The sequence below is a fragment of the Vipera ursinii genome (genome assembly GCF_947247035.1).
Source record: "Vipera ursinii genome assembly, chromosome: 1".
NCBI lineage: Eukaryota > Metazoa > Chordata > Lepidosauria > Squamata > Viperidae > Vipera > Vipera ursinii.
Window position 1 is genome coordinate 276608699 of NC_139512.1, and position 27205 is coordinate 276635903.

Here is a 27205-nt window from a genome sequence, read left to right on the forward strand (position 1 = left end):
ATTTCAACTTCTCGTGGGGAAAAAAAGATCTCGCAAAGTTGGAATTGATTGATTGAACTTTTTAGTCCCACCCAGTCTGCCGTTACCACTGCAGCCATGCCCACCCAATGGGCCACACCCACCCAATGGGCCACACCCACCCAGCACCCGACGATACATAAGTGGCTTTTGGGTTGCAGTTTGGGCACTCAGTTTCTAAAAGGTTCGCCATCACTGCTATAGAGTATACAGAGGAATGTAGAGGGCTATTGATTTAATATTCATAAGGTTCCAAGTGTTCATTTATCCACAGACTTTCTCTTTCTCCAATGTAAGGAATTAATAAGCGAAAAAACAACTTTGGCTTTGCCTCAAAAGCTGAAGCCAAGCCAAAGAGTATTATTGAAAAGAGTATTCCAGTTTTTGACTGAGTTCGCTAACTGGCTTCCAAAAATCTGGACACCCTCTAGACATAGATGTGGCCATCTGGTGGCAGTCCAGATTTTTGCAGTCCAGATCTGGCAACTCTCATTTTGGCTCATATTAAGAAAACTTTTTCTGTGCTCTGTTATTTATCTAAATGGTATTTTACCTTGGAATTTCATTAAATGGTTGCTTTCTGAGGCAATAACATTAACAAAATGACATAAAAAATTAAGCATGTTCTTTCTATTTTCTTTCTTTTTTTCTGTTACACACCCTTCTTTCCCTCCTTTCCTCCCTTCATTCCTTCCTTTCTCTCTCACACACACAAACTTGCAACCTATTGTACTCTGCTAGTTGGTAACAGTCTGATTTTAGAATATTCAGACTGTGTCAGGGAAGAAAGGCTGCAACAAAATTATACATATGAGAGACGGTAAGAAAATCCCAGCAGGAAAATATGTTTTCAGATCTCACCTCTGAATTACTCTCATTACAATAACCCATTTGATGTCAGGATTTGACAGATTAGAAGCTTTTTATTGCTAGACCTCGCTCAACACAGATTTAAATGAAGTACATCTGGTTATTGTACAGGTCACTATGTTTAAATAACAACCTTCAAATCATACTTTGACATTTAAAAGGAAAGAGAAATATTGTCGTGTGGCAGATACGGCACAGATATAGCATAGGGCAGTTTGGTCAGTGTGCTGATTTGTGTGTGTCTCCAGCAGGCATTTTCATGGTTGGTAGTCAAGGGCCTAGGCTTATTGTTTGTCAGCGTTTTACAAAATATCCCTGCTTAAAACCTTTAATTCAAATTGTCATTTTAAAATGTTGCAGACATGGGAGTCAACTTGTAGCTTCCAAGAAGTTTGAAGATCAGTTATATCAACATGGCTCGTACTAAACAAGCAAGAGAAAATAAGCAATGTCAGTCTCTTGCATTTTAATTTTGACCTTCTGAGATTTCCTTAGATTTGTCTGCACCTTGTTTCATAAAGTTACTTCCGAAAAATGGCTAAATTTCTGGTCATCTTTGCCTGTTTTAATAGGTAGATTAGTAACCATGTAGAGCTCATAGACTCATTACATACAATATTACATGTAAACACTTTTTTAAAAAAAATTACTTATGTTGGAGTAAACATTAATTAAAAAGACTATGTAAGAGAAGACTCCATGTACAAGCATAAGCATATTAAGTTGTAATTTTCTCACCTCAGCAGATTTGACTGGAAGAAACTTCCCCTTTTTGGGCTGCCTCTATTACTGAATGTCTCCAGAGGGATTTTCAGCACCTAGATAGCGTTTCTCCACATCAAGATAATTTTTTTTTTTGCAGGAATGAAATTCATTTACTAGAGGAAATGAAATAAAAATAAATGTTAATGATTAGATATAAAAAAAAATTCTGAGCATAATATTAAAACAGCTTTTTTTCTCCTTTAGTTTTACTAATCTTGAAAAATTCTGCTATAGTAAGAGATTTCATATAATAATGTGACAGTGATATCTTATTGTCAAGTTTAAAACATACTTTTCAGTTAAGAGGGGTTAGTTTAAATAAACATTAATTTAAAGCAGTAAAATTCAGACATAATTCTAGAGGTGACCATGACAAAATTATTTCAAATACCCTCAGATGTGAAGTTGAAAGAAGTCCATGATTTATTCAGAGGGCTAGTTTTGGCACTATCTGAGCGAAAGTTAAACTTTCGATTTAGTTACTAAAAATACTATACCTTAAATGTAACCAGGGTATTACTTTACACCTTTCCCAATATTGCCTGTGGTACATTGAATTTGTTCCACTGTTGATGTTTTTCATCCATAAATGCCACAACAGTTTTACAAATTGGTTTAAAACACTTCAACAACTAATATTAACTTTGCCTCACACCTTAATGGAGTTTAGGTTGCAGGGGAAAAACTGAAAATGTGTTAGAGCAGGTCAAATAGCTCTTTAGCGTAAACAGTACTGACAGAAGCATATTTTCTTTTTTCTTTCTTTCTTCCTTCGTTTCTTTCTTTTAGTAACCACAAATGATTCTATGACTTTAAGGATATATAAATATATTTAACAAATTCTGTGCAAGCTTAGTGTTTAGTGCCCAAAGGTTAATCAGAATAAATCTTACAATTTCAGTTTATTTCTTAATGGACTCTACTTGATCATGCAAAATGAATGTAGAACTATTTGTCATATTCAGTTATCATTCCACTTAAAGACCTAATGTCATGGAATCAGAATGAAAAGATCAAATTTCTCTGATTTATTAGTTTCTGGAAGCTGTCTTCTAAAGCTGTGTCCTCCATGAAATATTCACATACGTTAAAAAAAAACTTTATATATATAAATATACATTTATATACATTGGCTATATGAGAAAGAGGCATAATTTTATGTATCAGGTGCACAAAAACTGCATAAATTATATTTAATATATCTGAATAATTGGAAATCATAGAATAAAAAAATTAGAAGAGGTGTATAGGTCATCTAGTCAATTAGTTAATTAAAACAGTACAAACCACTACTGCTTAATAATGATAAAGACACACCTAGAAATCTTTCAGTCTTAGGAAATCAGCTATTGTTATAGTCAGATTGTCCAATAATTTTTAAGTCAAGATTTTCCTCTAATTTTTAGCTTTTTATGTGTTAACCTAGTCATACTTTTGGCTTCAACAGATGTCTGACACATTTTTGCACATGATAGCTTAGATACTTATAAACCACTAACCTATTTCCTTAGTGTCTTTTCTTTTGTTACATAATGTCATTTTAACTAGATATGTTAAGATTGCTCCACTTACTTACTAGTGCTCTAAAATATTTATTGTGGGATTGCAATCCCATATTAGAGTCATGATCTTTCCTTTTCTCTGTAGAAATGATTCAGGCTTCTGTTCCTCATTTGCCTCTTATCTTTATGAATACCAGGAGATCATGCATGAGGATCATAATGAAAATAAAATCTGTTAGATTTATCTCCTGACTCTCGCAGACACCTACACCCTTATAATTTAAGACAGGTTGCATAATGCTCTCTTCGTTATTTTTTTCACCACAGCAAACATGTGGAGTAGGCTGCACTGGGAAAGAATGACTAAATTCAGTTTACCCAGTGAGTTCAAATGAGCAAATTTCCCTGAAAAGCAGGCACAATTTCCATTGGCACCCATTCCCCCCCCAAAAAAAACCTCTTTCTAATTGTTAGCATTTAAATTATTATGAGTAGCTACTGCTTCCCAAATCTAGATCTTAAAACAGTCGCACCTGTATAAGCACATAATAGTATTTTTCCCCAATAATTCTGCATATAGATTTGCCATTGTAACTCTGTTTAAGAAATTTAAAACTAAGATTTGTGTTGCTTTATAGATGTTCAGGAGCATTATTTCCTTCATTTGATTGTATCAGTGAATAAACAATTGTTTGTTTCAGGATAGTAAGTAATTATCAAATATACCTACAGTTAGCATATTGATTAAAACCAAATTTTGATGATGCATTAAAATGGACAACTGGTATCGTTTGTTACTTGAATTGTTTTTGTATCTACCAAAGTTTCTCACGTTCAGTTATCTAACATTTTGGTGGTGGTGCTTTTCCTCTTTTTTTTTCTTTTTTAGTTTCCTCTCAGATATTATAAGGCACCGGTGTCAAACTCGTTGAGTCACGTGACATGTGACATATCACGATTATTATTTTTTTGCATTGCTGGAGCTAGGGTGGGCACAGCCTCCGCATGATGGAACTGGCCCATGAGCCAGCAGTTTGACACCCCTGCTATAAGGGGTGTGTTGGTAATGTAATAATTTTCTAGAAGAGACGAGACTATTTTTTTCCAAAAAGTTATTTTTACTTAAAATAGTTATGCTTGGAGGTTAATTTCATTCAAACCAAAAATATAACTAATCACAAAGCATTTACTTTTGGCAGCATCTTAGTAACCTCTCAGATTTTGACCTTGAGGAGACATACTGTTATTTAAACTGTAATTTTCAAATAGTGTACTTAAATAAATAAATGTTTTAACAGAGTATTTTGGTATAGTTTCAGTTGATTGTTTGGGACTGATACTTTTTCCATACTTTCTAATACATAAGGATTATTATTACAAGGAAGAATAGCGATTGTACCATTTAATGTACTATGTAATAGCTTCAATCTTATTTCCAGAACACTTGAAAGGTATTGATAATATGTACACAAAGAGTATTTTATTTCAGAGAAATCTTCCAAAGTTTTTGCAAATGTTCCTGCTCCATTTTTTTTCTTTTTTGCAGGGAGGGAAAGAGAAATGTATGGCTGTGCATTTGAAATATTTTTCTCTATAACATCAAAACTTGCATCAGGGGAATAACGTTGTATGTCAGTTGTCTCCTTCATATCAAAAGAAATCCTTTGCTTCTTTACAGAAATAGAGGACAAAGCCAACTTGGAAAAAACATTAATTATGCCACATGTTCCATACTTGTTTCAATAAAATGATTTAAAAATATAGTATTGACTAGTCCTTTTTTCATACTTTATATTAGTGATTAAACTAATAAAAATACTAGTTAATAAATAAAATATTATTTCCCATATTCCTTCAGCTTCCTTGATCCTTATTTTCTTTGATCCTTCAGTTGCAACAAAAACCCAAATACAGCTTCTGAAGTTCATAAAAGCTTTTGAAGGTTAAACACAACACTCGTCAATAATACTAGGTTACTAGCTATGCAATGTCTAACACATCAAATTCACCTGAGAAAAACTTTCCTTTATTTAGAAAACATATAGAATATAGAAACATATAGTAAACATATAAATTCACACTTTACATTACACCAGTATTTTTAATAAACCACAATTAGCTAAGTCATAAGTTACATTTATTAACCCAAATGATTTGTTTTAAAAATCCCTCTAAACGTCTTGTTGTTTATTGCGAAGTCATGTCTGACCCATCACGACCCCATGGACATCATTCCTCCAGGCCTTTCTGTCCTCTACCATCTTCTGGAGTCCATTTAAGCTCACGCCTACTGCTTCAGTGACTCCAGCCAGCCACCTCATTCTCTGTTGTCCCATTCTTCTCTTGCCCTCAATCTTTCCCAGCATTAGACTCTTCTCCAGTGATTCCTGAGTTCTCATTAGGTGGCCAAAGTATTTAAACTACAAGCAGGCAAACCATAAACCTCTAAACTACAAGCAGGCAAACCATATTGTGGCTTTCTTCAATCTGTATTTTCAATCCCAGTGAAAAAATTGCATTTGTCTTAAGCATTTATATTTTTTAAAAATGGTGAATGTAAGCTTTCTTATACACAAAAACAACATGTATAAACTGGATAATTATATTGGTGTGAAGAACCAGAGGACTGGTATTTCTGTGATTGTTGCTGTATCTGTCCAGCAACTGGATACTGACTATATAATCCTTTATATTTGAGATTTTATTCATTAACATATATGTGAATATATACTTGTATTTACTCACCCATAAAAGGTAGCCCTGTTAAGATATACTACACTCAGTAAAAAACAGAATTATATTTTTTAGATTTTGCAAAAAAGCTCTTCTGATCCTTTATTAACTAGCTTACCACAGAGATATTAGCAATCCATTAATACAACTGTAAAGTACTAAGTGATTATAATAGTTACAGTTATCATGAATGCTTTAAAACAAATAAGATGAATGTCCATTTCTTAATTGCGTATTTAAGTAGTAGAGTTTCAATCCATTTATATATTTTTGTTTTACTTTGGGAAAGTTGCTTTATTTTTTTATTCTATTTTAGCTTCTTTTTTTAGTATAGTAGGCAAAATACAATCAAAAGTTCTTAGCTAACTTATCCTGAGTTCTTTTTTTATTTCAGTAGTGAGCACTCTATTCTCTCTTACGTGCTTTCATCACTGTGTGCTGGCCATGTCCAATCTCAACTTCTTTACATAAGATTAGGATTTATCCATTTTAAATTAACATATATTACATCTATTTTGCTCAGGGACCTGCATGATATATGATTTTAGAATGGGCTTTACAATAAGTTCATTACTAATCTAATAGTAAGCGCCCTAACGCAGGCAAAAACTAACTGGCTGCATCTTCTGTAGGAGTGTGTGAATACTAAAGTATGAATTTTGTAACTAACTGAGATGTACTGTGCAGTAAGAAATTTAACAAGAGATTGTGCGTGTGTGTGTCATTTCTCTTCCTTCAGGCAAGGCAGTTTTCCTGTCATCAGTCAGAGTGGCATTATGGGATCCAGCTCTCCTTACACCCAACCAATGAACAGCAATTCAAGCCTGATGAACCCTCAAGTACCTCCTTACAGCATGGCACCTAACATGGTGAACAGTTCCACAGGTAATGACTGGTAAAATTTCAAGAAGTAGCAGGCTGTTTTTTCAAAGGTAGAAACCTTTAAAGTGTTTCTCTCTGACAGTTGGTACAGTTACATATGCATTCCTCAAAATCCTGCTGTAAGAATTTGAAAATTCCTAATCATTTTGTCAACTCCTAGATATATCTCCACCATATCTCTACTTTCTCTTCTTTGTTTCTTGAAAACAGGGATTTTGCCCATTTGACAGCTGGCAGGACTAGAAGGAGACTTTTGCTTAAAGTATAACAGGGATTTTGAAACTAGGATTCCTATGGTTAAACAATATTTTCAGCCAAAATAACTGACAGTGTCTCATAATAAGTACCTAGCTATCAGGATCCTGCAAGTCTCTTACCTATCTCGTGTGTCTTTCTGAAAGACCCAGGTAGTATGGTTGCCAATAATTTTTTCCAATTTTTCTCAATAAAATTTACTGAAATATTACTTCACATTTATTTTGTTTGCAGGAATACCAATACAAGGCATCTTGTTCCCTGCGAGATTGTTCAGTTACTCATTCATTGCTGTAATATTCAGAGTTACATTGCCCATTTCATCTTTTTCCCTTCAGTGACAGTTTCATGATACAGTTACCCAGTAGCATGTTGTCTTGAGTTATATTTTAGTCACATATTTAGTCACATATTTTCTAGGTATTACTTATTGCATACGTACAGTATTTGTCTCTGTTGAATAGAAACGTACCTGGTGAAGACATGCCCTAATTACTGATGCGTTTGGGCAGTGAGATATTATTTTGTTTTTGGAGTCCATTTGGAAGGGACAAGTAACTTAGTGTCTATCAATCCATTTACGTGCTGTGATTTTACTGCAGACAATACGTATATTCAATCCTCTGATACTACTCATTCCATTTTAGAATATAGAAGAACAGAGGTACTTTCTAGAGAGGCTGGTGGAAATTCTTGTCCGTCCCCCATTGCCCAATGTTCCTGTGGCCAAAACAAACCCCAAACCTTGACCTGTTATTGTCAGCAGCATCTGTTGCTTTACTTTGATTAAGACAATATCATTTTTCATTTTATGCCTACTCGGGAGAGAAGCCCATCACATGGGTGAAAAAAAGAGTTATTTTTTCCAAATGCTTGTTCCTTTACCACTTTGCATAATAGATATTGGTACTTTTTGCCCCTCAGTGCTCTTTAGAGCACAGGACAAGATGAGCAGCTAAACTATTCCTACAAGAGTTTGCAGTTAATTCCACCTCTGATTGATGCTTGGAGGGATTTAAATCTCTTGCCTTTCCTAGGTTCCTAAAGATAGAAGATCAAGACATGTAAGCATCCTGATGCTAAAAATATAGGAGTCTGATTGGCTCTACCTTGCTCTTTATAGTGATTTCTGTAAATTCCACATTTTATAGCCTATTAAATAGTCTTCGTGGTTCATCTTTCCCTTGCATTCCAGATGATTTACCTGTTGGTTAAAGCAAGTATGTACAAACTAACATTAGCCACATCCAAACAAGAATCAGAACTGTATGAAATATTTTCCCAACAAATAGGCAGACAAGGGACATTTGTACTTCACCCTCCTTCTTTTCTCTTCTCATAACCTTTTAAAGTTTTTGTTTGCATATTTTTGGTTTTCTGCAGTATTTTTCTGGGAGCTGAAAATACCCACTATTGGCCTATGACCTCTAGGCAACTATTTAACAGAGGTATTCCCACTGGTCTTATTTATAATGGTTTTATGTTGTGTTTACAACAAAGATAAGGAGAGGAATGAAAACTTTAGATCATACATAAAGAGGTTTTTTATTATAAAATAAAATTGCTTCTTTTAGATTTAGATCAGATTTATTAAATTTATATGCCGCCCTTCTCCCCAAGGACTCAGGGCGGCTCACAACAATAAAAAATTAAAAAACAAAGTACAAAATTTAAAAAAGAATTAAACAATGGATGTAATAAATAAATGACAATTTAACCCAATAAAAACCAAATTTAAAACCATAGTCAGTCCAGGCCCGCTTGTTGGAACATCCATGTCTTCAGGTCACGGCGGAAGGACCGAAGGTCAGGGGCCGTCCACAGCTCCAGAGGCAGTTCATTCCAGAGGGTCGGCACGCCCACAGAGAAGGCTCTCCCCCTGGGAGTCGCCAGCTGGCATTGCCTAGCCGACGGAACCCTGAGGAGGCCGACTTTAATACTAGGCACAAGCAGCACACAAGTTGAAAAAGGAAAAGTCTGTTGAGCAAATGATAATTATCTGCTTACTCCTCACCATAGCTGTCCTAGGTCTTACTGTGTTTGGGTTATGTAGTTACCTATTTTGTCTGCCTGGCTGAAAAAATTACTTTTGAGCATTGAAAGTACACTATAAATTCTAGCTTTCTGCTTAGCAGTAGTAATTTTTTACCCTAACGTCTCTGGCTCCTAGATCTGCAAACCTCACCAACAAGCAAACAGATGATAGAATGTCCTGCCTAAGAAGATTTATGTATTACAAAAGAATAACCAGTTTTAAGAAAGATACACACGGCAATTTTTTCTTCAGATAGCTCAGCCGTTTATTATTTCATACAGTGGAAATCTATTCAGTACAAAATCACTTATCATATGTCTTTTGTATGCAGTAGTCATTGTATTTTTATTGTATTATGTATTCTGAAAAATTGAGTTTTCACAGTAATTTAACCATAGAAGAAAATATATATAGCTCAGGGTTGAACTGTGGAGTCCTTGTGCTCTCTGAGCTTGATTGTTTTCTTGCAGATGTTTCATTACCCAACTAGGCAGCAGCATCAGTGTTAGTGAGTGTGGGGTTTGTTCCCTGTATGTATAGTAACTTATCTTCCCAGTGTTGGTGGGATGTGTGTTTTTCTCCTAGGTACCAGTACTTCCTTGATTAGGGTATTGTTTCCTGCTTATTTGTTCTTCTGCTTATTTGGGTATAGACTTCAGAGGATGTGTTCTGGTCTTTTTGTTTCCTTCTTAGCTTTTTTATTATCTCTTTTGAATGTTATGTAAATGTGTTTATTTTTATGTGTCTATTAATGGCTGATTTACTTGAATGCCATACTTCCAGTAATTCCATAGCTTTTTTGTATTTAGCTTGGTCTAGGTCTAGGATGTTCACAGATCCCAAGTGAAAACTTTGGTTGAGTCTGTCCATGTGTTGTGAGATGAAGGACTTTTCATTATGTCTTCTGACTCCTAGTTGGTTAAAATAATACAATATTAAAATCCCATCAAACAATTTCGAGAAGCAATCGCAGTAGTAAATGCATCAATTTTAATTTTTAATATGGGAAATATTGATAAATGTAACTCATCAAAACGAAAGCTCTTTTATGTTCTTCCATAATTTGTTTTTAAGTGGGAAGGGGTTCCTGAGAGAAAAACGTTTAAAAATCATTGACTTAGGTGAATCTTCCCCAACTTTGTCATCCTGCAAATCTGTAGATTTGAAGCTCCAGAATTTGCAGCAATGGCCATAATTGCTGGGATATTCTAAAAGTCGAAGTCTACTTATTTGGATGGAACCACGTTGGGGCAGGCACAAAGTTGTTTTAGTTGTATTTTTTTTAAAGTTTACTCTAATTGAGTAATTCAACTAATTTAACTAGGGTTATGTAATGTGAACAAAACAGCATTGTTGTATTATAGAAAATAATCATAGCTCAAGGATTTTTCACCAACCAGGAAGGGTTAGCCAGGTTTACTACATTCTTTCTTTCTGATTTTGAGCACATGCAAGAGTTTTCAGAGACCTCTTCATATTGCCTTGAAAATGGACATTGTAGTTCTGCCAGTAATAGTTTAATAGAATTATCCAAAGACATTACTTCAGATAACTGGCACTTTAACTATCTCTCTGTTCCATTAGGGCAACATAGAAAGTAAATACCCCTTAAATGATCTTAGAAGATAGGAAGCATTTCAAGTAGCCTCTTAGGTAGAGCTGAATTGTTATAGGCCGTAGTAATTAAATAATTATTGGAAGAGAAACAAAAATCAGTATGTATATAACTGCCTTTGCAGTTATAACACCAAGGAAAAAAATTGTGAGCACTAGAAATATTTCATTTGAAAAAGGAAGCATTTATTAAAATTTTACTTCATAACTATGTTTTTCTTCTTTCCCCATTTTTTGTCTTGTGCTTCACTATTGAAGATAAATTTTCATTATGCTTGTTTTAGTAAAAAAAAGTTATTACATAACAATATTGCTGAGTCTGTATAAACTCGCCATTAATGTAATTATATTTTAAAGTAATTTTTGTTCTAGCCACAAACAGTATTTCTTCTACTTTTGCTTAAGTAAACTGGCACAAAACATGATATTTGGCTTTACAGCTTTACTGCTGCTCACTTCAGCAGTTCTGTTCCAAGCAAAGCACATCTGTCACTTCGGTAGTCATTTGCCTTAATCCAGGAATCTGTCTATCAACAAAAAGTGTTCACCTGTACTTCAGCGAATATAGGGACTCTAGCTATGAGACTATAGGCAATTTGTGAATTCCCTATGCTGAGAAAACTATTGGGTGGTAATTTATTTTATTATTTATTTATTTATTTAATGGGACTTATATGCCGCCCTATCTCCCAAAGGACTCAGGGCAGCTAACAACAATAAAATACAAATAAGATACAAATATTAAGAAGAAATTAAACTATACCAAGCCCCAACTAAAACCAATAAAACGTTAAAACCATATTAAAACCCCTTATCATCAGTCCAGGTCGGCCTGTTGGAAAAGAAGTGTCTTAAGGTCACGACGGAAGGACCGGAGGTCAGCGGCCATCTGGAGCTCCAAGGGGAGCTCATTCCACAGGGCAGGTGCTCCCACAGAGAAGGCCCTCCCCCTGGGCGTTGCCAGCCGACATTGGCCGACGGCACCCTGAAGAGGCCTTCTCTGTGTGAGCGCACAGGGCAATGGGAAATCATTCCTGGCAGCAGACGGTCCTGCAGGTATCCCGGGCCTAAGCCATGAAGGGCTTTATAGGTAAGAACCAGCACCTTAAATCTCACCCGGAGAGCAACTGGTAACCAGTGCAGCTCACGCAGGAGGGGTGTAATATGGGAGTATTGGGATGCTCCCATCACAACCCGCACGGCCGCATTCTGCACCAGCTGAAGTCTTTGGGTGGTCTTCAAGGGCAGCCCCATGTAGAGAACATTGCAGTAATCAACATGGGAGGTAACGAGTGCATGAGTGACCGTACGTAAAGCATCTCTGTCCAGATAGGGGCGCAACTGGTGCACCAGGCAAACCTGGGCAAATGCCTCCCTGGCCACAACTCCTATATGATCTTCTAAACTGAGTCGTGCATCCAGGAGGACGCCTAAGTTGCACACCCTATCAACAGGAGGTAACACCTCTCCCCCCATAACCAAAGGTGGAATATCCTGAACTGTACGAGATGCTGGTACGTAAAGCCACTCGGTCTTGGCCGGATTGAGATGGAGCCTGTTCTTCCCCATCCAGATTCCTACCGCTTCCAGGCAACGGGACATCACATCGAGGGCATCACTGGGTTGGTTCGAGGTGGAGATGAAAATCTGGGTATCATCAGCATATTGATGATACCTCACCCCGAAACCACGGATGATCTCACCCAGTGGCTTCATATAGATGTTGAACAGGAGGGGAGAGAGGACCGACCCCTGGGGCACCCCACAATCGAGGGGCCTCGGGGTTGACCTCTGCCTTCCTGCCAACACCGTCTGCGAACAGCCCGAGAGGTAGGAGGAGAACCACTGTAAAACGGTGCCTCCCACTCCCAACCCCCGGAGACATCGCAGCAAGATACCATTGTCGATGGTATCAAAAGCCGCTGAGAGATCTAATAGGACCAGGACAGAGGAATAACCCCTATCCCGAGCCCATCAGAGATCATTCACCAGCGCGACCAATGCCGTCTCTGTAACATAATGCAAACTACAGACAATGGATTTAATTCTCAGAACCAGTTTTTCCTACAACCAACCTTTTTATTTTGCAAAAAGGATTTCTGGGATACTACGGTGCAGTCACAAGATCCTGAACTGAAGTAGGAGTCATTGTGGTGCAAAGGACAGGCATCAAATGTAATGGATAACCCAGAATGCTATGTTGGAAGTGTTGATTTTAGAAATACCGTTAGACTAGGTTCCTGCTATAGAGGAAGTGTAATCCCCTCCAGACCAGCTAATTTCCCCATTTTCAAGATCAAGAAAGGATGAGCTGGCAAGCTCACATCACAGTATCTCTCTGCATGGTCTGGATTATGTCTTCCTCTTTTTCCTCTGGTATCACACATTACTTCAGCCACTTGCAGACTGCTTATAAATAAGAATTTTGGATACGTAAACATGCAGATATTTTTGCTAGGTTTTAATCTCAAACAGAAGGGATGAATAGGCTCTTTATAGCTGGGCTTGAGAAAAAAGAGCTTCCGCTGTCTCAACACTCAGTAGGGACTGAGTTGTACTGATATGGGGTAAAATAAAAGGAAATCCCCATGTAAGATCCCATTCATTCTATAAGGCAATAAGGGATGTAAATCTAATGCGCATAATTCAATTGCTGATGGATTAGGATTTTTATTGCTTCTAGCAAAGTTGCCTGAGTTGCCACTAGTGTTGAGAACAATTTCTGACCCCAACAACAATATCTTTATCAGAAGATAGGGGAGAAACACAGACAGCTTGACTGCAGTATAAATTATGTTGTATTTGTCTTTAACTGTGCTAAGTTTGATGTGATGTAGGTCATTCAGGACCTTGACCCATATTTTCTTTTCTAAACTATCCCAACTTTCAACTTAGAAAAAGCCCAAGGCTATTTTTTGGAACCTATTCATTCTCTGCAGCAGTGCTTTTTCAGTAATAGATGTCACGGTTATCTTCTGTTTTTACGTTTTGTGTCTTTTGGCACTTTATGGGCTGGATTGTTAATGTTTATGCACTGGAGTTTGCCGGAACAGTGACAATTGCATTCTTTCACTGCTTGAAACAGGGTCAAAATGATGCCCTCAGTTTGTCATTGGACTTGAAAGCAAAGGGACTCAGGAGACCTTATAAAGAACATTGCAGCAAAAGATGGAGAATGCCACATGAAAGCTAGAATTTATTATCTATTTACAAACCGCACTAGTTGTTCTTTCTCAAGATGACAGTAGCTTTGCTCTAGTTGTAGCTGCGGACAATGGATCAAAGTACAGATGGCAATTTTCTTGTATCCAGATGTGCATCATAATTCATAGAGGCAACACATGTGGCAGATATCTTATAAGCTCTCTTGCTGACTCAGGCAAGAAATAAACCAATTTCAGAGGCTATAGATTGCTCATGTTTCTTCTTCTATAACGTATCATCCAAGATTTAGATTACACTTTTCCATTCAGATAGTTCTGCTCCTGTGCAATCATTCAAATGGCTACTTGAATAATTTAGAAATAGCAGAAATTATCACTCTTTGTGTAACTCTCTGTTCAAGCTTCTTTTGGAAGGCTTGCAGCAGCTTTATGTAGACCTAATACCAGTGAATTTGCAAATAATTTGTCATTATAGTCTTACTTGGTGGAGGGAGTGGAGAAGATGCCAGCCATACTCAAGGTGGTCTTCTGATCTGGAATCAGCATATTCCATTTTGGGAGGGCATTTTACACTTCTTCCTCATTTCATTTAAAAAATGCACTGGAAGGTTTACCTGATCTCTAAATCCCTTTGTATTCTGCTATTCCATTAGTTGAGAAGAACAATATGTTCTGCTTCTAAAGCTGTAGGAAAACTGTATTATAATTTCTGAATTTTGCTCCCTTTTAGTTTGGTCTTCTTTGGCCTACAGGTACTGGCAGTTCACAGACCCATATTCAATATATTGCTAGCTGTATACTCCTGTGGCACATGCTGGATAGGGTTTTTGGCAGAGCCATTCTCCCAACCTGCAGTGAAGTGATGCTAAAAATATTAACCAATTAGCACCATGAAGCTTGCCAACTTATCCACCAGAGACTTGCTCCCTCTCTCACTGCTGTAATTAAAACTAATTATTTCCTAAAACATAGTAATACATGGATATGTGCAATAATCATTTTGTGGTGGGCAATCTGCAAAGTGTTTTTAAAGCCCCCCCCCCCCTTCCCTTTGGCTTGTTCTACCACATGTTGGCTGTTTCTTGGAATGCTGTATTACCTTGTTGCAGAAAAGCAAAACAGTCCAGCAACCATAGGCTGAAGCTTCTGGGTCTGTAATCATTGGCGTATTTCACTAGCTCTTTTTTTCTTTTTCTTTTGGCACACAGGATTTTTACATGAATTGTAAATAGATACCAAAATAACCTGTGACTGTGTTTTTACTGCAGGATCCAATCTGGGCTCTACCATGAGTCCCAAAATCTCAGAAGACAAAACTTCTGTTCCAGATTAGGTTGTTCACCAGGACCAGAGGTTTTGTCTTCTGAGCTTTTGGACATTCATGCTGGAGCCATTTGTCAGGGAGCTTCTCTCTAACAGAGTGAGAGAGAAGTTCCCTGAGGATGGGCTCTAGCACGAATGTCCAAAAGCTCAGAAGACAAAACCTCTGGTCCCAGTGGCCGGATTGGATCCTGCAACATTTTCCTGGGACACATATATTCACGTTCAGTTATGAGAGTTTTTGCCGTATGTTGAAGAAAGAATGAAAAGAAAGTAACTACTAATAGCATTTGCTGTGAGACTTTGATATTATAGGAAACACTGAATGAATTACACCTCCATCTACAGTAGTAAAACTCTTTTATCTATAACCTTGAACTGGGTAAAACAGTATGTCATAGGGCACATATCCCCTCACTCCTTGCCCCGCTGAGCACCAGCCATTTACCTGCCTTTTGGCCTTGGGCTTTCAACTTCCTACTGGCATTTTCACTGACTTTCTCCTGCAAGGTTCCTATAAAGTAAATGGGGAAGCTAGAAGAAATTCAAGCGAGGGGGGGAAATGTCAGAATGACAGGAAGAACAATGAGGGAGGGAGGAAAGAAGGAAGGAAGGAAGGGAAAGAAGGAAGGAAGGAAGGAAGGAAGGAAGGAAGGAAGGAAGGAAGGAAGGAAGGAAGGAAGGAAGGATGTTTTGCAGTGCTTATTCCCAGCTTCCCGTGAAAAAACTCAATGGGGAAGCCAGCAGGAAATCGGAAGTCACTTCTGCTCTCACTGCTTTTTGCCCTACCCACAGTCATTCTGTTCCTGTTTTTAGTTAAGGAAATATATCTGAAATGATGATCCAACAGGGCACAGGTTGTCTAGTATACACTACAGGTAGTCATCAACTTATGACCAGTCCTTAGCAACTATTCAAAGACACTATGAATCCCTCAAAAGGTACTGACAACCCAGTTCTAAAGTTCATTCCCCCCCCAGTGCAGTCACCTGCACATTTTGGGTGCTTGGCAACCAACTGCAACTGTCCCTCATTTATAGGCATTTGCAGCATCCCATAGTCTCATGACTGTGATTTATAACTTTTTTTTGCCAAAAACCAGCATTTACTTTCAGTTTCCTGCAAAAAAAAGCTCCAGAAGCAAACAATGGGTTCATTTAATGACTGCCGAATTGCTTAAACCAGTGGTTTTGCTTAATGAATGTAGTGATTCACTTAATTACCACTACAAAAAATAGGTCAGTGATGTGGTTGATCCATTTTTTAACTATCATGACTTACGAACTTAATGAGCAATCTCCATTAAGATAAGTTAACTTTTATTGTCATTTTTACTGGCACATATTAAAAATGAAATTCTGTTGCCTACTCTCAAAAGTGTACACATACATTACACACATATAAACACACTATATACAACATATGTATATACCTACACCCTTACATATAAGTAACCTATAAATATTAATTACTGTCCATCTTTAATACATAACGGAAGGAGGAAGCTTTAGAGTTCACAAGGTTAGTACTGTATGGAACAAAACTGTGACTGAATCTGGATGTTCTGCTTCAGATACCATGGAGCCTCCTCCCAGAAGGTAACAAGGAAAACAGGTCGTGAAGAGGATGTGTCGTGTCCCAGACAATCCTGTGGACCCTGCTTAAGCAATGCTTATGTGCTATGTCCTGGATGGAAGGGAGGGAACTGCCAATAATCTTTTCTGCCATCCTCACCACTCTCTGCACCGCCTTCCTGTCTGCAGCAGTGATGCTTCCAAATCAGACTGTAATGCAATATGACAGGATGCTCTCGATTATCCCTCTATAGAAAGTGGTAAGGACAGGGGAAGGAAGATGTGCTTTCCTCATGCAGCACAGAAAATGCAGGCGCTGCTATGCCCGCTTCACCAGTGTCTCGCTTTTGAGCAACCAAGCCAGCCTTGGTCGCTCAACCAAGGCTGGCTTGATCGACTTGTGACATTACAGTCATAACTCGAGGACTTCCTGTAAAGTTTTCAGCTGTTTCTAGAAAATGTTTGTAAGTATAAGAGGAGTTGCTTTTTTAATTTGTGCTTTAGGATTAAGCACATATAGTCACAACTATATCTTGAATTTTACACAGGTGTGTGTCTGTTGGTGTGTATCAATCAGTCATCCATACTGGTACCTGCCCCTAATCCGGCATGGGTCCGGATTACCTACGGCAACACCTGCGGCCGGCGTCAACTTCCCTCCGTCCAGTGCGCTCCCACAGAGAGGGCCTCCTCAGGGTGCCTCCGATCAAAGAATGTTGATTGGTGGCCCCCAGGGGGAGAGCTTTCTCTGTGGGCGCGCCAGACCTATGGAACCGCTTGCCGGTTGAGCTCCGGACGGCCCCCAACCTTCGCTCCTTTCGGCGCGATCTAAAAACGTATCTATTTGAGCAGTCTGACCTGGTCTGATGGGTTAGGGTTGGGGTTTTAATATATTTTAACTATTGTTTTAACCTTGGGCATTTATTTAATTTGCTTTTAACTTTTGTATCCTGTTTTTGTATTTATTGCCCTGTACACCGCCCTGAGTCCTTCGGGAGAAGGGCAGTATAAAAATGTAATAAATAAATAAATAATAAATAATCCAAAACATGGAATTTAGGAAATTCATAGGAGAAAGAAGCAAAGATAGAAGAACCATGAAAATAGAATGGAAATGGGATTAGAAGGTTGACTCAGGAATGCAGTTTCAGGCTATGGATATTCATCAAGAAAATAACTTAAACACTTCTGCTGTTTAAATATGTGAATATACTATAAAAAGAAACACAAGGTATAAATTTGATTCAACTATTACTTTTCCTCTTGAAGTTTGAAATAGGAAATTTCCACAATGAGCCTTATAACATCCTTCGAACATTAGGAAGAAAGTGAACATTTCTGAGGCATACTTCTGTGATGTTGCTGCATAAGTGTTACTTAAACAAGAATTATCAATATTACACTACACTGTATTCCCAACTGGCATCTTTAGAACTGAATGTTCATGTCAGCCACAGAGACATCTATGAAATAATTTACCTGCTAAAGTATGTAGCGCAGTTAAGTCTATTGCAGGCTAGGCGTTTGTTAACTAGAAGGTTGGTGGTAGTCTATTACAAAGTGCTTACTAATGTAATTGTGAGGCTTTCATTCTACTTCCGAAACTGTAATGCATTGCAAATTCCAATTCAGTGCCTTAATCTATTAATTGTAATTGTTGATGTGACATTTATTTGTATCTGTGTCTCCTAGTAAAGTCCTATCTGATCTATAAAGGGATCGATCCATGGATGCAAAAGTTTGATACACATGCCCAGTTTTCTTGCAAGAAAAGTCTGGAGTTTAGGAATGAGAATAAAGGGAGGAGTAAATCTTTGGAGTATCAGAATCACTGAAATCAGTTTAAATAAACAAATAACACATTTCTCTTTTATTACAGTCCTAGCTTTCTTGGTCTCTAGTGCTTTAGTATGCTGTTTTGTTCTGTTCAAGAATGCTCAGTATTTTGACATTTATTGTAAATGCATCTAATCATAGTAGCTTTTCAGTAGTACTGATGTTACATAATGGGTGACTGAATTCTGTAGATGAAAGTAGCACGACTGATAAAAATTCTCATAAAATTGAACATATTTATATTTGAGCTAACTCACCTAGAGCTTCAACAGTGTTTGCCAGCTCACAAATCAAAGATGGACCTAATAAAGCTGGTCATCATTTTCCAGAATAAATATGGCATGTATGGCTGCAAAGAGTTGTGCAATTGCTTCCTCGCAAAATCTGATCTTAAAAATGTTTCCTTCATTTTCAATAATCTATTTGCTGAGATAGGAAACTCTTCCCGGCTTCCATAAGAGAAAGAACACCCACCTTTCCTGACTGTCTTGTGCCATCAATTGGGGACAGAAGGAAGTTATCCTTAATCATGTCTCCTGTTTTCAATTAAGCACCTATGGGTCTTGCAGACTTGATGACTCAAGGCGAGTCCAAATTGCCTGTTCCTCTCAAGACGGATGGAAAAGAAGAAGGACCTTCCCAGACCGAGAGCAAAAAGGTACTTCCTTCCCTTGCACGTCTTCTTGGTTTGGCGCAGCACAGTTCTGTAGCATTGTCCTTCGTTCTCTGGTTTGAGCTTGCACCTTCCGTTCTTTCCTGCATGTTTTTCTTCCCATTCATGTGCAATCTATTATTTAACTTTTATTATTTTTTTCTTCCTTATCTGGATCTGAAAGTTACTAGTTCTTATGGCATTACCTTGGGAGGCGGGGAGATAAAAATCAATAAAATCTTCAGGGGTGTGCGTGTTTCAGTTAATCCCTGAGTGGGAAAAAGTGGATCTTACCTTAGCCTTGGTACTTGGCAGCCATCTTTCCTCTGTCTTCCGTTATAGCTTCCCGTTTTGGCCATTTCAACAGCCGCAGCATACTTTAATCCTTTGCTTTATTTCCTTATTTGATAAAAAAAATAAGATGACCAGCTTTCTTTCTTTATTTTTTTTTCTTCTTTCCCCTTTTCTTTCTTTCTCTTTCTCTTTATCTCATGAGGGGAAACCCCGCCCCCTGCTTGATGCTCCATTTAGCTTGACGAAAGCATGGTGGCCTAGCAGCTTAAGCTAAGCATCCAGCAAAATTGCAAGATTACATGATGAATGTTGTTTTAAGGCATATGTATATTATACGTGTGTGTTTTTTATCTGTGTGTCTCTGTTTATATTTCATATAGTTTAAAAAAATGGTCAGTGTGTTAAATTGGATGTATTTTTTTTCCTTTTTAATAAAGTTTGCCCTGCCTTTGTCCTTTTTTTATTCCTCTACCACAGGATAGCTACAGCTCTCAGGGTATTTCTCAGCCCCCAACCCCAGGCAACCTGCCAGTCCCTTCCCCAATGTCCCCAAGTTCTGCTAGCATCTCCTCATTTCATGGAGATGAAAGTGATAGCATTGGCAGCCCAGGCTGGCCAAAGACTCCATCAAGCCCTGTAAGTGGCTCTGGCTTTTGCTTTTTTGGTTTTTTTTGGTATTTATTAATATTTTAATGCTTGCTTGTCTGTTTTATAGATTCTTTTGTTTATTATTTATCCTCTAAAGGATTTGTTTAATGTAAGCAGAGGCTAAATTCTGCTCTTGGTTCTTTACATGCAGCTCATCCCTTCTTCCATTGAGATTTAGGTGGGAGTTGAGCTTGCCTGACTGAGGGCAAAATTTGGCCCAGCCCATTTTTTAAAAAGCAATAATGAATAAAAATGACATTTGTTGAATGTATTAAAGAAGCTTGCCTTACTTTATAATATAGCCGATGTGAAGAAAATCTTTCTCTCGTAATGCATCAGCTTACAAAGCATGTTTTCTGTGTTGATCAGGGCATTCTGTCTCAGTTATGGGGTCCAAACTCTTAGCAGACTAAAGAGATTTTCAATTGGTCATAAATAGCACAGCAATCTAAAAATTCAGTTCTACTGGTTTTAAAACATTGTTGTTCTTACTTGTGTGCATTACAGAACAATACAGATAATAATTTCTGAGCAGCCAAACTTAACTTGCCACATTAGAAAGTTATTTTGGGAATAGGCAAACTCTTACAAGATGTAAATATAGTTTTTAGACAGCATTTTAACAAGAATATTGTTTGTTACAAAGATTTCAGATACCAAAGCTTAACTAATTTTCCTCAACTACCGGTACTTTATATTGTAACTTTAAGAAAAATATTTCTGGTTTTAAGAAATTTTTGCTGTGTGATAACAGGAATGCTGAAAGATGTCACTAATTTGTTATAAAGTTCAGGAGAGTGCTTTAACAATGTCTTGATTTTTGTGTGACATTTAATGGAAATAACGTGTGAAAAGACAAGAATGAAAGACAATGAAACATTATTTCTCTGCAATATTTTCTTTTTAAAAAAATATGTATTTTCACCTTGTAGATGCATGAGTAAAAAAGCATTCCAAATCTAGTTCATGCCATACTGCCATCTTTAAACAGTAATTTACCTGTATACTAAAAAAAAGAAAAAAAAGCTGTGACCCACTCCACATAATTGCTCACTATTGGCAAAAAAATCAAGGAATATTCTGACATGATGTCATGTATAGAAGATCAGCCTCTCCAGCTTAATATTCTCAAATGTAATATAGCCGATGTTATGAAGAAAATCACAACTCCTGGAATTCTCCAACCCTTTCTTACTGGGAGTTCTGGCGATTGTATTTTGGGCATACTACACATAGTCCTCGACGTATGGCCACAATTGAGCCCAAAATTTCTCTTGCTCAGTGAAACAGTTGTTAAGTGAATTTTGCCTCATTTTACAACTTTTCTTGCCACAGTTGTATAGTGAATGACTGCAGTTGTTAAGTTAGTAACATGGTTGTAAAGTGAATCTGGCCTCCCCATTGACTTTGCTTGCCAGAAGATCACAAAAGGGGATCACAAGATCCCAGGATACTGCAACCGTCATAAATATGAGCCAGTTGCCAAGCATCCAAATTTTGATCATGTGATCAAAATACGTGTATAAAATAGTCACTTTTTTCAGTGCTGCTGTAACTTCAAACAATCACTAAACGAAAGGTCGTAAGTCAAGGTCTACCATTATTTTATGAAAAGACTAGTTAAATTTTATGGAGGCAAAGAGGGCTACTCTTTTTTCCAGATCTGTTTCCTTGACATCTTTAGGTTAATTATAATTTCTAGTTTTTCAGGTAAAGCTTGGGGTACTTGATGTCTTGGAAACTTCCAATCACCTTCTCTCTCTCTCTCTCTCTCTCTCTCTCTCTCTCTCTCTCTCTCTCTCTCTCTCTCTCTCTCTCTCTCTCTCTCTCTCTCTCTCTCTCTCTCTCTCTCTCTCTCTCTCCTCTTTCCAAAGATATTATAAATGCAATTAAAAACCCAGTATTAATGATCATCAGATTATTATTATTATTTTTTACATCTATGCTCACAATCCTTTCGTGTAAAAACATCAGCAGTAACAGAAAGGAACTGAGGAGAGGCAAAAGAATAGAAATCATTTAGCAATGTTTCAATCCTTCAGAACAATGGCTTTGAGTCTCAGAAGGCATCTTTCTGGTGTATGTTCCCTCTATGCTCAAAAATAGCTATTTCTAACTAGAAGTTTAAATACCAGCTCTACAAACTGTGGGTTATTATATTAGATGGGGATACATTAAGTGCACAGAATATCAATCCTTTAAAACTTTTTTTTAAATGTACGAGATCTTTGAGGAGAAAATATGCCTCCATGTGCTTTTTAGCTAGTATATATCCCCAGGGAGAGTATTGGAAATGCATATTTCTGCTTCTACAATAATTAAAGAGAACCACTTCAGATTTTTTTTTTGAAAGAGGAAATGGAAGGAATTGCCTTTCTGTTTTCAGTTGAAGTAAACATTGTTATATTCTAGTGTTTTTAGAAATTATTTCAAAACTTTAACAAAAGGCAACATTGTGAAAGGACTTAGGAAAGTAGAAAACGTGTGTCACAATTGTCCTTTGATTTCAGTGAAAATTATTTTGAAAGAAAAGTCTCCGGACTACAGTGCTCATGTGAACGCCACTAGATATATTTGTATTACTCAATACTCTAGATGAAATGGGTGGCACATAAATTTAATAAATATTTAAATAAATATATTTCTAAATTAACTAACTTCTGTTTCCTACTGGGGCAAGTACAATATACACACAATATGTAATTATTGGTCACATGAGGACCCAGATTGTTGGGGGCAATAAGCTGACTTTGTAATAATGCTGCTTGGGGGGGGGCGAAAGCCCTAATAAGCAGGCATATACATAGAATGAAGGCTATTGCTAAGCACATTTGATTTGTGCTTAGATTGTAAGCCGCCCTGAGTCTTCGGAGAAGGGCGGGATATAAATGGGATTAAAATAATAATAATAATAATAATAATTAGGAACCCATTATTAATACAAAAATTAGAGTAAAATCCTGAGCAGGTTAATAATTACAATTACCAATTAATATTAAAAGCCCTGCATCTAATAGATGGACACCTAATATATAGAGAGAGTAGCAAATGTCTGTAATAGTGATTATAAGCAATGATTAGGGTAATAATAGATACACAGAATAATCAGCAGCTGGGTTTGGCATTCTGTCTGTATTGCATTTTGGACAGTAGAAATAACAGATACAAATTCCAAACTGATGGAAAATATCAGGACTCTTAGAGTGAGGAGGATGCAATATTCAAAGCAGGATGTTCATAGCTAAAAATAAGGTCTTAAAATGTATTCTCTTTCTAATAACTGTATTATTTCCTCTATACAGTGTGTCACACTGTCACAATATACAAACTTCAGCTGAAATGTCTTTCATAGTGCAGTCTTTGCAACACCTTATATGAATATGCCAACTTGGGTTAGTACAAGTAGTCCTAATTTAGCAACCACAATTGGGACTGGCAACTTGGTTCTTAAGTGAAGAGATCACTAAGTTAAATCATGACTGTGCTTGTGATCTTACTTGACCTTTCCTTTTCTTTTACAGACTGCAAAGGTAGTAAATGTGAGGATTGGTTGCAAAGTTATTTTTTCTATTTATTTATTTGATTTTCATCCCACATTTGTTATTGTGGATAAATAACTCAAGGCAACGAACATAGCTAATACTCCTTCCTCTCCTACTTTTCCCACAACAACCTTGTGGGTTGGACTGAGAGAGTGGCTGACCCAGAGACACCCAGGCAGTTTTTTGTGCCTAAGGTGGGAGTATGGCTCATAGTCTCCTGGTTCTAGGCCAGCACCTTAACCGTTAGACCAAACTAGCTCTCATCACCAAACTGGCTATCATAACAGTGAATAGTCACTAAATAAGGCAGTCAGTAAATGAGGACTATTTGTAAATTCAACCCCAAGTGTATAAATTACGTAATAGAGTACAGAAATACTCTTTCCATTAACATAGTTTTATAGCCTTGAGTGATATAAAAAATACTGGTTAAAATATATTAGATGCGGAAGTTGTAAGTTATATCTCATCGTATTATGCCTCATTTCCATTGAAGAAATGGCATAACTCATTCCTTCTCTTACTCTGTGTTTGCCAAGCAGGCCAGAATTTGTTGTAGGGAGTTGGTGGTCCTTCAGCATTGAATGTAGCCCTATATTTATATTTATATTTATATTTATATATTTATTTGATTTATATACCGCCCTTCTCCCAAAGGACTCAGGGCAGTGTACAGGGCAATAAATATCAAAAATACAAGGTACAAAAGTTAAAAGAAAATTAAATAATTATGCCCAATGCAATAGATAATTAAAATCAATATTAAAACCCCAAACCCATCACACCAGGCTGGCTTGTTCGAATAAATAAGTTTTCAGATCACGGCGGAAGGAGCGAAGATCGGGAGCCATCCAGAGCTCAACCGGTAAGCGGTTCCAAAGGTCTGGTGCGCCCACAGAGAACGCCCTCCCCCTGGGGGTCACCAGTCACCTATATGATGGCAGCATTGAATGTAGCCCTATACAATGTGTTGATTTTCTGCCAAAAATTCTTAATAATTTTTAATCATGCACCAGGATATTTTTAACCTCTCAAAAGTATTTATTGTGTATCAAATAAATCCACAATAAATACTTTTTGAGAGGCTAAAATATGTGCTTGGTATTTGCTTTTTACTATTTATTTCAGCATTGATTGTTAAACTGAATTTAGTTTATAGTTTAATAGTTTTAGGGTATAATAAACCTTATAAAATAAAAGACTTCCCTTTAAGGGAACGTGGACTTTCAGTTCAATCTGGCCATATGAGGCTCCTGTAATTTGTGCTTGACTGAACAGTAGCATGTGCAAAATGTGAAATTTTAATGTCTTTTGCTGTAGGGCTTAAGCAGTAGAAAATCAAGCTTTCTGTGGGAAGATATCCCCTTTTTTCTTCTCAAAGTTAATATTTCATTTTGAAAGAAAATTGCACCACTTCACTGTGCTTGACAGCCTGAAAGCTCCTGCAGTGAGAAGTCCTTCTTACCTTCTGTAAATTGTGATGTTTTCAGATTAAGTTGTCACTTTGTGGCCTGCACCATCTCATTGAAAAGTGACTTTTCTTTATGTATGTAGACAGTACAAATGTCCAGCAAAGAAAAGATTTTAAGCTACTTTCCATTCTTGGATGATTTAGTGTTGTAACAAGAAGTATTTCACTGTGTAAAATTGAAAACCTCTATTTGGCCATTAAGTCTGAATGTTCCTTGTAATAGGCAATTGGTTCAGGAGCAGAGTGAAAAATTATTAAGGATTGTCTTAAACTTAAATAACATTTGTGATATTATAAAACATGTGATATCACAAGTGAGGAAATACAAAAACTAATGAACAATACTGATATTAGCTACAATAATTTGTTGTTCAGGAGGCTATACATTTTTGTTAGCTCTCTGAATTATTGTTCACAACAGCACAGTGAAAACTGGATTCCAACTTGAAAGTGACCTTTTTGAAAGAACATTTAATATCTGGGACATAGCTGGAATTCTTGTTGTTTCTTTTTCGAAGCAAATGGTTTTCTTAAAAAAAAGGTTGCTACATAGTGCTTCGAATGACAGATATATGAAGGAAATAGCATCCTTCTGAATTAAGAAATGCAACCACGTTGTATGACACCATGCTTTGTGCCAGGACGTTCTTTATTTGCATCTAGTACAGCAAATTCAGTTGTGTTAATTAATAATTGTCCCATAATTAAATATGCTAAAAGGAGATCTGACATTGTCCTTTATTTCACAATGTGATAGACACTGCGACAGCCAGGAAGCATTACAGTGAATAAATTAGAATTCTGTGTGTAAGGTAAAAAGCTTTAGAGGCAGGCTGATTTAGTTAATTAAAAGCCATGTACCCAGTCTACATAAAATGAAACAGTATACTTCAGCAAAAGAATTCTAAGTTTATTTTAAATCTCCCGTGAAATCAATGTGACCTAGAAATGTTCGACTCTGCTCGTTTTCCTGCCAGCAGCTTATACTGCCTTCTAAATCATCCAACCATCATTCTGCCAAAATAACAATAATGGGGACAAGCTTTATATCACTTAATAATGGCTAGATGATGCTAGTTGTTTAAGCTATTCATGGGGAAATGGCCTCTGGCTGGCCTTACAAATACTATGATCACTTGAAGTAATAAAAAATCTGGATCTAAATATCTAGTAAATATTTATGTTTCATGTTCAAGCCAGATGACATTCCAAATTTTGGGTCTTTATGAAATTGAGAATCCAGTTTTGCAACCAACTAGAATGTACAGACAAATGTGCTTGGGGCACGTAATTACTCATTTTCTGCAAATCAACAGACTAGATTACAGTTATAAGTATGCCAGGCATAGAGATAGAAACTTAGAACTTCTATTTGTGGAGGCACTGGAGCCAAGAGAAATTTTGGATTGAAGGAAGTGGAATAGGGTTGGGTTTTGTTTTGTTTTTGGGTTTTTGTTTTGTTTTTACTGGAACAGCCTGGAAGATAGGTGAGTTGAAGAAGATAGCACTCCTTCAAACACCTACAAAATTCCATAGAATAACACAAGAGAGAAAACTATTTCTGATATTACATATTTATTGAATGATGTAAGAATAAGCTTCAGTGTCTGGATATGGATGGCAGCCTACGTTCATCACCATACAATGCTTCAGTCCTATGTTTGGCATTTATGCCATGGAACCAGGGGTATGGTGGCGTAAGGGTTAAGACACTGGACTTGTTGACCAGAAGATTAGCAGTTTGAGAGCCAAGCACCACAAGCTCCCATCCTTGCTTCATCTCCTGCCAACCTAGCTTCAGTAATTAAGTAACAGTGTTCTGTGCACACCTCACCATATAGTTATGCTGCCCACATGACCAGAGAAGTGTCTTCAGACAATGTTGGCTCCCTTGGCTAAGAAACAGAGATGAGCACCATTTCCTAGAGGTGGACATGACAGGACATGACTTTTTTTAAAAAATCATGGAACACATACTGTAGTACCCTGCCACCATTGTCTTCATAGTCAACCCCACATCTAACATTGGT

The 27205-nt window shown here is 37.1% G+C and overlaps 1 protein-coding gene across 5 annotated transcripts in view; it reads left to right on the forward strand.

Moving 5' to 3' along the window:
* The window catches only part of ARID1B (AT-rich interaction domain 1B), a 441898-nt gene that overhangs the window by 384795 nt on the left and 29898 nt on the right, over positions 1-27205 (forward strand). For 4 of the 5 annotated variants that reach the window (XM_083348110.1, XM_083348111.1, XM_083348112.1 and 1 more), the window contains 3 exons: positions 6628-6773; positions 19120-19226; positions 19992-20150. In XM_083348110.1, the coding sequence (XP_083204236.1) occupies positions 6628-6773; positions 19120-19226; positions 19992-20150 (412 nt within the window). The remainder of the gene's footprint in view (positions 1-6627; positions 6774-19119; positions 19227-19991; positions 20151-27205) is intronic. The other variant, XM_083348113.1, reaches the window with a different exon arrangement.